Genomic DNA, 14194 nt, shown 5'->3' with positions numbered 1-14194 from the left:
CCACTGCACATTGGGTTTCCTTCTCTCGGCTTGGAGCCCCCTCCCTCTGTGTCTGTACAGGGGAGCCTCTTCCTTCTTTTTTGTGTATTAAACTCTCTGCTCCTTAAAACCACTCCATGTGTGTCTGTGTCATTGTCACCCACATCCCTGTGAAGAGAGTCCACCAAACAGGCTTTGTGTGAGCAACAAGGCTGTTTATTTCACCTGGGTGCAGGCGGGCTGAGTCTGAAAAAGGAGTCAGCGAAGGGAGATGGGGTGGGGCCGTTTTATAGGATTTGGGTGGGTAGTGGAGGGGCAGGGGTTGCAAGGTGCTCAGTGGGGGAGGTTTTGAGCCAGGAGAAGGAGTTTCACAAGGTTAATTGCTCAGTTGAGGTGGGGCAGGAACAAATCACAGTGGTGGAATGTCATCAGTTAAGGCAGGAACAGGCCATTTTCACTTCTTTAGTGATTCTTCAGTTACTTCAGGCCATCTGGATGTATTTGTGCAGGTCACAGGGGATATGATGGCTTAGCTTGGGCTCAGAGGCCTGACATTCCTGTCTTCTTATATTAATAAGAAAAATAACGTAAAATAGTGTTGAAGTGTTGGTGCAGCAAAAATTTTGGGGGTGGTATGGAGAGATAATGGGCTATGTTTCTCAGGGCTGCTTCGAAAGGGATTGTGGGCGGCATGGGAACCTAGAGTGGGAGAGATTAAGCTGAAGGAAGATATTGTGGTAAGGGGTGATATTGTGGGGTTGTTAGAAGGAGCATTTGTCGTATAGAATGATTGGTGATGGCCTGGATGCGGTTTTGTATGAATTGAAAAACTAAACGGAAGACACAAGGTCTGAATAAGAGAAGGAGAACAGGTATTAAAGGACTAAGATTTGGGAGGACCTAGGACATCCAATTAGAGAGTGCCCAAGAGGGTTCAGCATAATTACTTGCTTGGTTGGCGAGTTTTGGGGCTCTATCCTCCTTTTTAAGTTGCAGGCTGAGTTTGGTGGGCTGTGTTTTTAAAAGACCATTAGTCCATTCTACCTTTCCTGAAGATTGAGGACAGTAAGGGGTATGAAGATTCCACTGAATACCAAGAGCCTGAAAAACTGCTCGGGTGATTTGACTAATAAAGGCTGGTCCGTTATTGGACTGTATAGAGGTGGGAAGGCCGACCCAAGGAATTATGTCTGACAGAAGGGAAGAAATGACTGCGGTGGCCTTCTCAGACCCTGTGGGAAAGGCCTCTACCCATCCAGTGAAAGTGTCTACCCAGACCAAGAGGTATTTTAGTTTCCTGACTCGGGGCATGTGAGTAAAGTCAATTTGCCAGTCCTGGGCAGGGGCAAATCCCCGACCTTGATGTGTAGGGAAGGGAGGAGGCCTGAACAATCCCTGAGGGGTAGTAGAATAGCAGATGGAACACTGAGAAGTGATTTCCTTGAGGATATGTTTCCACGATGGAAGGAAATGAGAGGTTCTAAGAGGTGGGCTAGTGGCTTGTAACCTACATAGAAGAGGTTATGAAATGATGACAGAATAGAATGGGCCTGTGAGGCTGGAAGGAGATATTTTCCTTGGTCTAAGAACCATTTGCCTTGTGTGAGAAGAGATTGATAGGCGAAAGTTTCAGTGAGGGAGTAGGTGGGAGTGACTGATGGCAAGGAGAAAAACTGGCCGTGAGGGACAGAAGTTGGAACGCTAGCTGCTTCTTTAGCTACCTTATCAGCATAAGCATTTCCTAGAGCAATGGGATCTGACACCTTTTGGTGGCCCTTGCAGTGTATGACTCCAGCTTCCTTTGGAAGTAAAGCGGCCTTGAGAAGAGTTTTTATTAAAGTGGCATTAATGATGGAGGACCCTTGCGTAGTGAGGAAACCTCTTTCAGCCCATATAACAGCATGGTGGTGCAGGATATGGAAGGCATATTTAGAGTCAGTATAAATATTGATGTGTAGTCCCTTTGCAAGAGTGAAGGCCTGAGTTAAGGCAATCAGTTTGGCTTGCTGAGAGGTAGTGGAGGGGGGCAGAGCAGTAGCCTCAATGATAGATGTGGAAGATTCTATAGCATAGCCTGCCTTTGCTGGTGAGTGGCGATTAGGACTAGTGGAACTGCCATCAATAAACCAAACGTGATCAACATGAGGAGCAGAAAAGAGGGAAATATGGGGAAATGGGGTGAATGTCAGGTAGATCAGAGAGATACAATCATGGGGGTCAGGTGTGGTATCCGGAATAATGTGGGAGGCTGGATTGAAGTCTGGGCCAGAAAGAATGGTAATTGTGGGAGACTCAACAAAGAGTGAGTACAGCTGAAGGAGCCGGGGAGCTGAAAGTATATGCATCAGGTGTGAGGAAGAAAATAGATTTTGGAAGTTATAAGACCTGTAGAGAGTGAGTTGAGCATAATTTGTGATTTTGAGGGCCTCTAAAAGTATTAGGGCAGCAGAAGCCACCGCATGGAGACATGATGGCCAGCCTAAAACAGTAAGATCAAGTTGTTTGGACAAAAAGGCTACAGGGCATGGTCCCTGTCCTTGTGTAAGAATTCTGACTGCACAGCCCTGCACTTCGGCTGTGTGTAGTGAAAAGGGTTGGGATGAGTCAGGGAGAGCTAGTGTGGGAGCAGTCTCTAAAGCTGTCTTCAAGGAATGGAAAGAGGAGTGGGCAAAGGATTTAGAATCTATGGGATCAGCTAGGTTTCCTTTTGTGAGTTTATGTAATGGTTTTGTTAGGATGGCAAAACTAGGTATCCAAAGGCGAAAGTATCCAACCATGCCTAGGAGGGAAAGGAGTTGTTGTTTTGTAGAAGGGGTTGGGGTTTGAGAGATCAGTCGGAGACACAATCGGCAGGGAGAGCACATGTGTTTTCATGAAGAATTATGCCAAAGTATGTAATGGATGGAGAAGAAATTTGAGCTTTGGAGGGGGATACCCGATATCCTTTGGAGAACAAATGTTGAAGGAGCAGGAGGGTGTCTTGTTGAGAAGATTTAAAGGAGGGGCTACAAAGTAGAAGGTCATCAATATATTGAATAAGCTGAGAAGCAAACGGGTGGAAAGAAAGTAAATCATGAGAAAGAGCTTGGCTGAAGTAATGAGGGCTGTCCCTGAAGCCTTGTGGCAGCACAGCCCAGGTAAGCTGCTGGGACTGATGGGTGTCAGGGTCAGTCCAGGTAAAAGCAAAGAGAGGCTGGGATGTGGGGTACAGGGGAATAGTGAAAAACGCATCTTTAAGATCAAGAACAGAATAGTGAGTTGTGGAGGAAGGCATTGAGGACAAAAGAGTGTATAAGTTGGGCACTACAGGGTGGATAGGCAAAACAATTTGGTTGATAAGGTGCAGATCCTGAACTAACCTGTAAGACTTGTCTGGTTTTTAGACAGGTAAAATGGGGGAATTGTATGGAGAGTTTATAGGTTTTAGAAGCCCGTGCTGTAGCAGGCGAGCGATAACAGGCTTCAATCCCTTTAAAGCCTGTTGTGGAATGGGATACTGGCATTGAGCAGGGTAAGGGTGATTAGGTTTTAATGGGATAGTAATGGGCGTGTGATCGGTTGCCAGGGAGGGCGTAGAGGTGTCCCATACTTGTAGGTTAAGGTGGGGGGATACGAGAAGAAGATACGAAGGAGGCTTTGGGTTGGGAAGAAGGGTGGCAATGAGATGTGGCTGTAGCCCAGGAATAGTCGGGGAAGCAGATAATTTGGTGAAAATGTCTCGGCCTAATAAGGGAACTGGGCAGGTGGGGATAACTAAAAAAGAGTGCATAAAAGAATGTTGTCCAAGTTGGCACCAGAGTGGGGGAGTTTTAAGGGGTTTTGAAGCTTGGCTGTCAATACCCACAACAGTTATGGGGGCAAGGGAAACAGGCCCTTGAAAAGAAGGTGATGTGGAGTGGGTAGCCCCTGTGTCGATTAAACAGGGGATGGACTTAGCCTCCACTGTGAGAGTTACCCGAAGCTCAGCATCCGTGATGGTCCAGGGGACTTCTGAGGTGATCGGGCAGTGTCAGTCTTCAGCCGCGAAGCCGAGAAGATCTGGGAAGGAGTCAGTCAGAGAGCCTTGGGCCAGAGTTCCAGGGGCTCTGGGATTGGCTGCTGGGTGAGTTGGACAGTCCGATTTCCAGTGGGGTCCTGCACAAATGGGACATGGCTTAGGAGGAATCCTGGGCTGCAGGCATTCCTTGGCCCAATGGCCAGATTTCCGGCACTTGAAGCAAGTTTGTGGGGGAGGTGGTCCTGGAGGAACGCCTGTCTGCTGTGGTTCAGGCGTTTTGAAGTTCTTGTTCACTGGAGACGTGGCTGGGGTTTCTCTCACAGTGGAGGCAAGGAATTGCAACTCAAATACATTGCTACTTGGCTGCCTCTACTCTATTATTGTACACCTTGAAGTGAGGTTAATTAAGTCCTGTTGTGAGGTTTGAAGGCCGGAATTTAATTTTTGAAGCTTTATTTAATGTTGGGAGCAGATTGGGTAATAAAATGCATATTGAGAATAAGACGGCCTTCTGACTCTTCAGGGTCTAGGGCTGTAAAGCCTCTAAGGGTTGTTGCCAGATGGGCCATGAACTGGCTGGGTTTTTATATTTGATGAAAAAGAGCCTAAATGCTAACTGATTTGGGAGAGGTCAGGTAAAGAAAAAGGAGCATTAACCTTGACTATGCCTTTAGCTCCAGCCACCTCTTTAAGAGGAAATTGTTGGGCAGGTGGGGGAGGGCTAGTCACAGAACAAAACTGTAAGCTGGACCGAGTGTGACGAGAGGAGGTGATAAAAGGATTATAGGGTGGGGGAGCAGAGGCTGAGGAAGAATTGGGACCTGGCTTGTCCTGGTGAGGAGCAGCCTGGGGAGGAGCAGCCTGGGGAGGAGGGGAGAGGTCAGATGGGTCTGTAGCAAAAGAGGATTCAAAGGACTCAGAGCTTGGGGTGGAGACTGAAGGAACAGACAGGAGAGAAAGAAGAAAGATTTGGGATGAGTCGCATTGAAAGCAGACACTAGGGAGGGACCAATGTGTAAAAGAATGCCTGGACGTCAGGCATCTCAGACCATTTTTCCACAAAAATTATCTAGATCTTGTAGGATGGAGAAATTGAAAGTGCCATATTCTGGCCATTTAAAGCCATTATCAAGTTTGTACTGCGGCCAAGCGGTGTTGCAGAAGAAAATAAGGCATTTAGGTTTTAGGTCAGGTGTGAGTTGAAGAGGTTTTAGGTTTTTAAGAATACAGGCTAAGGGAGAAGAAGGGGAAATGGAGGGCGGAAGGTTGCCCGTAGTGAAGGAGGTAAGTTTAAAGAGAAAGGCAGAGACACAGAGAAGGGGGTGGGTGAGCAGCCAAAGCAGGCGTCCCCTGCTTTTGCAGTTGACTTACCACCAAGGGAATGGGGGTGAGTGACCAAGGCAGGAGTCCCTGCCGTGATCAGACACCAATGGAGTGTGGGTGAATAATCAGGCAGGCATCCCCGCAGTGATTAAACACCAAGGGAAGACTGTCTTCCCAAGTCCATGACTGGTGCTGGAGTTTTGGGTCCATGGATAAAATGTGTCTCCTTTGTCTCTACTAGAGATGAAAAAGAACTGGAATTGGAAGAACAGGGAGATTGAAGGGTAGCGAGAGAGGGAGTTTGAAGGGTAGCAAGAGAGGCTGGAGAAGAGAGTGAAAAGACCACTTACCTGATTTGAAATTGGTAAGATATTCCTTGGGCTGGTTGGTCTGAGGACCCAAAGTCATAGGTGGATGTCCTCACACAGTGAGGGCAAGGACAGGGGACTGGTCTCCCGAAGGAGTCCTCCTGTCCTGGGTTTCGGCACCAAATGTCATGAGCGTCAGTGTGAAGAGAGTCCACCAAACAGGCTTTGTGTGAGCAACAAGGCTATTTATTTCACCTGGGTGCAGGCGGGCTGAGTCTGTAAAAGGAGTCAGCGAAGGGAGATAGGGGTGGGGCCATTTTATAGGATTTGGGTGGGTAGTGGAAAATTATAATTAAAGGGGGTTTTCTCTTGGGGCAGGGGCAGGGGTCACAAGGTGCTCAGTGGGGGAGGTTTTGAGCCAGGAGAAGGAATTTCACAAGGTTAATCACTCAGTTAAGGTGGGGCAGGAACAAATCACAATGGTGGAATGTCATCAGTTAAGGCAGGAACAGGCCATTTTCACTGCTTTTGTGATTCTTCAGTTATTTCAGGCCATCTGGATGTATACGTGCAGGTCACAAGGGAGGATGGCTTAGCTTGGGCTCAGAGGCCTGACAGTCGTTTTATCTAAATCAGCACGAGACCAAGGACCCTGGTGTTCCTCCAGTCATTGGAGCCATATCATTTGGGTTCTTAAGACCAAAAATACATGGGCAAAGATCCTACTTGATTCTTACAATTTAAAAATTTCCCAGTTAGTAAACAAAGGCCTGGTTTGAGTCACCACAATATAGTCATGGCCCCTGACCTAATTCTCACACCTAGGTCAGACTAAGAATGAAGAGCCAGAGAAAAGGCCCTGCCATCACATCACAAGTTCTTGCCATGAATCTTCTTTTCTCCAAGCCTTCCTCACAGGATCCAAGGGCACCAAACACTCTGGGGATTATCAGACACTGTGTATGCACTAACACTAATTCTTGGAGACCCAGAATTCCACTGTGACTTCCCATCAGAGTGAAAGCATTACTGCTACATTGAGGGAGTAGCCCTTACAAACACTGGAGACAGGAAATCTTCCAAGGGAACAGAATTGTTAAGTAACATATCTCCTCCATTCTGTCAGGAGGTAGAGATGTCTGATATAAAAATCTATGCTGATTCACAGATAGTGGCTAATAACCAGATGACCAGAAATTTGGAAAGAACACAACTGGGTATGAGGTCTGGAGGAAAAGTATGCCCAGAGTTCTTGGAATGGGCCGAAAGAATCAGAATATTTGTGTCCTATGTGAATGCTGAGTTAAAAGCCTTCAGTGCTTATACTAATCAAGTGGTCAAGATGACCTCTGTATGGATGTCAATCAGCCGTCTTTTTCAGCCACCCCAGTGCTTAAGATTCACGGTCAAACTGGCCAAGATTGCAGGGATGTGGCCTCCACAATGTGGACTTCCCCCTCACCACAGCTGACATGACAACCCAGCTATATTGACAGCCTACTTGTCAGCAGCAGTGACCAACCAGGCAAGTCCACATCCAGGAGAGACCAGCCCAAGTCTGATGGCAGGCTGATTACATCTGATCCTCTTCTATCACAGAGCAGGCAGCAATTTGTCCTTCCTGGAGGGGACACACCTTGGAATTGTATTTGTTTTGTATGTTCTCCAAACTTTTACCACCACCACCTTTCATGAACTTACTAAATGGTTTTTACATTGTTAGGCTATCCCATAGACATTGCTTCTGATCATGAAACTCACTTTATGGTGAAAAGAGGGCAGGTATATCAGCTCAGTGATTTCATCAAAGAACTGAGAAACAAAGTGCAATGCAGGGTGACACGTCTCAGTTTTATACTAGTGATTCACAAAGTCTTTGTTTCTATCCCCTGGGATTCTGAGCTTTGCTGGTTTAGAACCTTGAACCTCCTGGGATCAAGTGATCCTCCTACCTCAGCCTCCCAAGTAGCTGGGACTAGAGGCATACCATCATGCATGGCTAATTTTTTTTTTAAGAGATGGGGTCTCACTATGTTGCCCAGGCTTATTTGTATATTTTAATTAATGTTCTCCTTCTTGCTGTTCCCTTACCCCATTACTATATAGTTAGATATTAGATACACAGATTGTATTGATGGTGGCTAACTTTATAATTTAGTTCATATATGAGAGAATATCAAGATAAAAATCATAACTGGAACTAGGAGAGGAATGGATATCATTTAAATATCTTGGGCTTGGAGCTGGATGTAGTATATTAGGGGGATGTGATTTCATTTCTGGTTGAGTGGATAATTAAATGTATTTGAATTATATGTAAATTTCACATTTTTTGATATACAAAGAACAGATAATTGTATCAGTAGATAATAGGATATTTTATTTCAAAACAGTGAAGAAGCTGCTAAGCATAAAATTTGTTAAATGCTACAAGGTGATGAATATACAACTGGCAATTCCAATAAATTTAAATTTAATTACATACTTTATTATCTTTTCCTCAAAAGAAATAAATTAGTTCCACCATTTGGCTAATATTTCATTAAAGACTGAATTTAGATTTTAGGAAATAAAATATGGAATCTGTTATAAATGTCCCAATTTATACTACAGTATTAATCTCAATCCTGATCATTACATAATTATAGCATTTACCAATCTGTGATTTTATAAATTAACCAAATTTGTTAAATTAAGAAGAAATTTATAGACACCATTTTTTTCCTGTTACAACATATGGACAAGCCATCAAAAAACTTAACAGAACCAAACCAAAAAGAAGTATATTTTATGCTAAAGTTACTTTCTGTCCAGGTCGAAACATTGTTCCACTTTGATTTTTTCTCCTCTTTGGATTTTGAAAGCTTTCATATCTGAAAAAATAAAGAGATAATTTCATATGTATAAATACTACCATTACAAAACAAAAGATAATGGATTGTTGGAAAACACAATTATTTTTTAAGAAATGAACGGGAAATAACAAACTAGAAAAAAAAATGCCAGTCACAGAAATTAAAAAGAATTCTTACAAATAAAGTTGCACTCCAATAGAAAATGGAGCAAAGGGGATGAAGAGACAAATTAGAAAAGATAAAATACAAATGACAATAATATGAAAAATTATAACTTCTACACTTTAATCAAAGAAATGTAAATTATTAAGATATCATTTTTCTAAAATCAAAAGGGCCAAGTTTAGAAAAATACTGCAACACACAATGTTAGTGATGGTGCAGTATATCTGGCAGGCAATTTGACAATACATTACAAAAGCCTTAAAAAATGTGAGCTCCCTGTTACGCAACAATTCCACCTCCATCCCAGTGAAACAATTAGATATGTGCATATATTCAGCTGCAAGAATGTTCATTACCACATTGCCTGGGAGCAATTTACATGTCTAAAAATTGGATATTGTGGCATAGCTACACTATAAAATGACATTTAAAAACAATAAAGTAGTTAACATTTAAAATGTAAAACAATTTTCAGAATGTATGTGGATAAAGGTGGACTGCTATATAGCAATATGTACAGACTGTTCTTATAACAGGAAAAAATATATAAGCATATAAACAAATAAGCTTTGGGAGGTGGTGGGGTTAACAGAAATTTGTTTCCTTATTTTTCCTTACCTCTGTTTTCTGATTCTTCTTTAGTAAATACATAGCACTAACGTATGTACACATACATACATACTCCAAAGTACTGCAAAATTAGATAACAAAGGGCAGCAGCTTCTAAAGACCAGGAATAAACATCTCTTAAATTGAATTACACTGAATCATTGACCTAGAATGGTTTCCAGTCCATGGGTCTCAGATTCATAGGTGGCCATAAACTCAATTGCAAGGATCCTTTAAATCCAATGTATAACAAATGTGGTCCACAAATGAATAAATCTGAATGTATTTAAATGTTCTTGAGATCAATAAAATATTAATATAAATTATTTTGAAGGCAAAACAGGTATTTTTATAACAAAATCTTATAAACTACACATTAGAATCACTTTGAACTTTTAATTTTCCTTCTTATTTCTTCTAAGTTACTAAATTTTTTTTTTTTTTGAGACACAGTCTTGCTCTGTCGCCCAGGCTGGATGGAGTGCAGTGGTGCAATCTCGGCTCACTGCAACCTCCATCTCCTGGGTTCAAGCAATTCTCCTGTCTCAGCCTCCCAAGTAGCTGGGACTACAGGCACATGCCACCACACCTGGCTAATTTTTGTATTTTTAGTAGAGATGGGGTTTCCCCATGTTGGTCAGGCTGGCCTCGAACTCCTGACCTCAGGTGATCCACCTGCCTTGGCCTCCCAAAGTGCTGGGATTACAGGCATGAGCCACTGCACCCAGCCCAAAGTTACTAAAATTAAATGAGTCTATTATGAATAATTCAAATATAATCAAAAGAACTGGTTAATGAAAACTCAATTTTGACTTCTGTACTTCTGACATTTTGGGGTTTTTTAATGCATAGCTACGACATATTTTTTGAATTGGCTTTTAAATATTCAAAACATTTTTATTTTAAACACGAACTTTAAAGGTTTAAGTGTAATACTATGTCACTTGTAATAGTAGCTGTACTTCCAAAACAGAATCTGTTACTTACAGCTCAGCAAAATTCTTCCAGTCATCTTCACTAATGGATGGTCTTGTGTGACCAAGTGCAGTCATTAAATGCGACTGACTAATAGCCAGTCTGGTTTTGATTGGTCCTGGTTGGTTAATGGATTCATCCTCCTTAAGTAAAAAAAGAAATTGACAAAGAGTTAAATTAAGGATGTGAAAAAAAAATGTGGTAGTCCAGTTGTTATTTCTTTTTGTCAGTTTTTTCAAGAGACCATACATTCTCTTCCTTATAAGATAATGAAACATTGAAAGCAAGGAAGCACATAACCATGACTGAGTTAATGTGTTCTGGTCCCTTGTTTATAAATATAGCTCATTTATAAGTCAAAGAAATACATATCAAAAGGGTAAAACAATTTTTAAGAAGTTTTAACAATTATAATGAGGGGGAAAAAGCCATACTCCACTTTGGCTCCGGTATCTGCCTTTGATAATACTGATATCTGCCCTCAGTTGATCTCTTTGTTCTTGTGTAAGTTCTTGGCAACCCTCTTGTGAAGCTGTCCTTAACACTGGAGGCTGTGAAAACAACTGGTCTTTCCCAGGAACTCCAGGCAAATCCTGAGTCATGGAGCTTGGTGCAGAGAGACACTGTGAGCTCTGCATGGTAAATTGTAGTAATGAAAGATGGAAGGAAGACGGGGAGAGAAAAAACTATGTGCTTACCAAAGATAATAATTAAACATTTTAAGCAATAAAACATTAACATAGATAAGTATACATGTTAATTAACTGAAATTAAGCAAGTTGAAAAGTTGTTCATCTTCTATAAAGGTTCACTGATATCTGTGTTATAGAACCACCATTGAGTGAAAATTGCCATAACACAGGGTAGGTTTTTTTAACTTTGTTGCTTAAATCCAACACACTAATGCCCAAGGACAGGTTTCTTCATTTTCAGAAAGTAAAGTTATACTAAGTTTCTGGGACATTTCTAGATAGAATAAATTAAAAACAGAATTAAAGACTAAAATTAAACCACCACCTTACTATTCTTGGGAATAAAAATGAATTGCTTTTATATTTTTAAAGTCTAAATTAGGCTAGGCATAGTGGCTCACACCTGTAATCCTAGCACTTTGGGAGGTCAAGGCAGGCAGATCGCTTGAGCCCAGAGTTTGAGACCAGCCTGGGCAATATGGTGAAACCTCGTCTCTACAAAAAATACAAAAATTAGCTGGGCATGGTGGCATGTGCCTGTGGTCCCAGCTACTCAGGAGGCTGAGGTGGGAGGACCACCTAAGCCCAGGAGGTTGAGGCTGCAGTGAGCCATAATTGTGCCACTGCACTCTAGTCTGGGCAACAGAGTGAGACTGTCTCAAAACAAAAAAAGCCTAAATTAATAAAGCAAATGTACAAAAAGCCAGGAAACATATAGATAACCAAACACATGTACAAATGTTACATGTACCAATAAAATTACAGTGAACCACTATTAATTTTTAGAAGAGATGTTGAATGCTAGTAGAACAGTGATACTGCCCACATTTAATCAAAACACTTTCCTGTTGAAACATTAGTAGTACACTTCATTGTGCTTACTTTGCAGCAAAAGTATCACAGATAACATTTTGTTTTCAGGAATTTCTTACATTATTGTATGAAATTATTCATTATCCTCAACTGTTCATGATAACAGAATGTAAGTTTACTATAGAATGGAACTGCTCCTAAAGATATTTTCAAGCCACTGGGTAAGAGAAACCTCAAAGAAACCAAAGGTAATCACAACCACGTGCTACTTTGGTTCCTTGCTCCCAGCCCTGTCTTAAAAATCTTAACAACGAATGCAAACTACCAATTAGTATAAGCAAGAAACAAGACTATTTTACTGAAGAACCAACCAACCAGGAAGAATATGTGGGGCTGGTTAGGAGAGAAATCACTCCAACTTTATACCAACATATAGCTTTATATTTCAGAACTGTATAATGACGACTGCACAAGATACCAAATCAGAAGAGGTTCCATTTCCAAGTTCTGATTCATAAGAGCTTCCAAAGTAGAGCCGGTACATATTGAATTTTGATTCATCTGGAAGGATCTCAGACATCTCTAAAGAAACAAGGGACTGATCTAAGCCACATTCTCCATCTCCAGCTGAATCGTCAGAGCCACTGCTATGGTTAAGAAAGACCATTGAAGACAGACTTAGGTCACTATCAGAGCTGGAACTTCCATCCTAAAATACACAAAAGGACAACCAGTTTAAAGATGTAAATAATTTTAGTGTCAGAAATAAATAATAACATAGATAGCATTCTATTAGAGAAATACAAGAAACTTAGAAGCATTTTTCAAAAAGCTCATTAATTCTCTAATGGTTTTGAGGCACATGGTAAAAATTTAACTATTAAAATATAAAGACAAGATAGAATGTGTAGATAATTTACCAACCATCCCCCCAAGAAAGTCTGTAATGAAGCTAAGACTCAGACCTCTGGGCTTTATTTTTATGTCTCTGACTTTCCATTCATACTTTTCTACTCCAAAATGATGAATCAACCATGTTATAGGGTGCTTTCTCATTATAGAAAGCTCTACAAATACACACCTTTCTGGTAGTAAAGGGAGAGGGGAGAACTTCAATAGCTTGCCAGAATAGCAAAAACTTAGGGAGTTTCTGATTTAGAAACTGTAGGCTCTGTAGACATTCCAACCAAATGTGGTAAAGAAGAGTAATAGAATAATCCTTCCTAGAAAATATATGGTAAAGTCTATAATGTAACAGTTCAAATATCTACTGTAAATATTAAAATCATAATACTATCTTTAGAGAAAAGGCTGATGCTAGGGCTGGGATACAGAAAGTACAAGATAAACCAAGAATATTTTTCTTTTTTGGGGGCAGAGTCTCATTCTGTCATCCATGCTGGAGTGCAGTGGCACAATCATGGCTCACTGCATCCTGGATTTACTCAAGCGATCCTGCCACAGCCTCTCCCAAGAAGCTAGGACTACACGTATGTGCCACCATGCCCAGCTAATTTTTAAATTTTTCGTAGAGGCAAGATCCCACTCTGTTGTCCATAGTGGGTATAGTTTGTGCAACCATAATTTGGTCTCAGACTAGGCTCAAATGATCCTCCTGCCTCGGCCTGCCAAAGTGCTGGGATTACAGGCGTGAGCCACTGCACCTGGCCAAGAATAACTTACTGTATCTGGAAGTGAGGAATTGATTCAAGAATGATGAGGACATGTCATAAAGATACAGGAGCCATACAAAAGGGGCTCCTATTGGCCAGATTGGGACAATTTGAGCTTCAAAACAACAACTTTAACTGATTATTTTTTAAAAGTTAAAGTACAAACAAATTTAAAACTCTATTTTTGTTTGTAGTATTTAATTCATGGTATCCCAATTTAAATAATATCCTTGCAAACACCAACATGTTTTTGCCAATATTAAGGTAATGTTAAAGAAACAGACATCAAACTCTTCATAATTATAAATTCTCTGCAAAACCCATATTCCAACTATGGAACATTCAACTAAAGGTAAATTTATGTTTCTATACAGTTTTACCAAAGTTGTTTAAAAAATAGCATTTTTTAAGGTGGAAATTTTGACATTGCACTTCTTTTATCACTCATAAAATGTCATAACAACTTCCTCATATAACTTGCCTGGAGTCCACTCGAGAGCAGCATTCCATGTAAGGCCTCCAATTGGGCATTGTAAAGTAAAGCTTTCAGATCAGCTCCAGTAAAGGAGTCGGTTACTGATGCTACATGCTGAAGGTCAACATCATCTGCCAGAGGTAGAGAGTCACTGAGGACATTTAAAATTTCAAGACGTGACACCTGAAGGGAGAAAAATTTATTTAACAAATAAAAAATTAAATTAAAAATATTATCTTAAATTGTGTATCTTATGATTTTCTTCATAAATTAGCCATATATATCTAAAACTTTATAAGTAAGTGGAGAAATGTAACAACAGCCTACTAT

At 41.1% G+C, this 14194-nt stretch overlaps 1 protein-coding gene across 5 annotated transcripts in view; it reads right to left on the bottom strand.

Annotated features, from left to right (window-relative positions):
• Window positions 1-7966: 7966 nt before the first annotated feature.
• The window catches only part of PEX1 (peroxisomal biogenesis factor 1), a 41365-nt gene continuing 35137 nt past the window's right edge, over window positions 7967-14194 (bottom strand). For 2 of the 5 annotated variants that reach the window (XM_024250284.3, XM_024250286.3), the window contains 5 exons: window positions 13871-14047; window positions 12195-12425; window positions 10646-10843; window positions 10224-10354; window positions 7967-8480 (listed from right to left, as the gene is read on the bottom strand). In XM_024250284.3, the coding sequence (XP_024106052.1) occupies window positions 8396-8480; window positions 10224-10354; window positions 10646-10843; window positions 12195-12425; window positions 13871-14047 (822 nt within the window). In that variant the 3' untranslated portion in view covers window positions 7967-8395. Of the gene's footprint in view, window positions 8481-10223; window positions 10355-10645; window positions 10844-12194; window positions 12426-13870; window positions 14048-14194 lie in introns of those variants that run through there. The other 3 variants (XM_054559485.2, XR_008527110.2, XR_008527111.2) reach the window with 3 other exon arrangements.

This window comes from Pongo abelii, chromosome 6 (assembly GCF_028885655.2).
Source record: "Pongo abelii isolate AG06213 chromosome 6, NHGRI_mPonAbe1-v2.0_pri, whole genome shotgun sequence".
Lineage (NCBI taxonomy): Eukaryota > Metazoa > Chordata > Mammalia > Primates > Hominidae > Pongo > Pongo abelii.
This window is presented reverse-complemented; position numbering and strand designations above follow the sequence as displayed.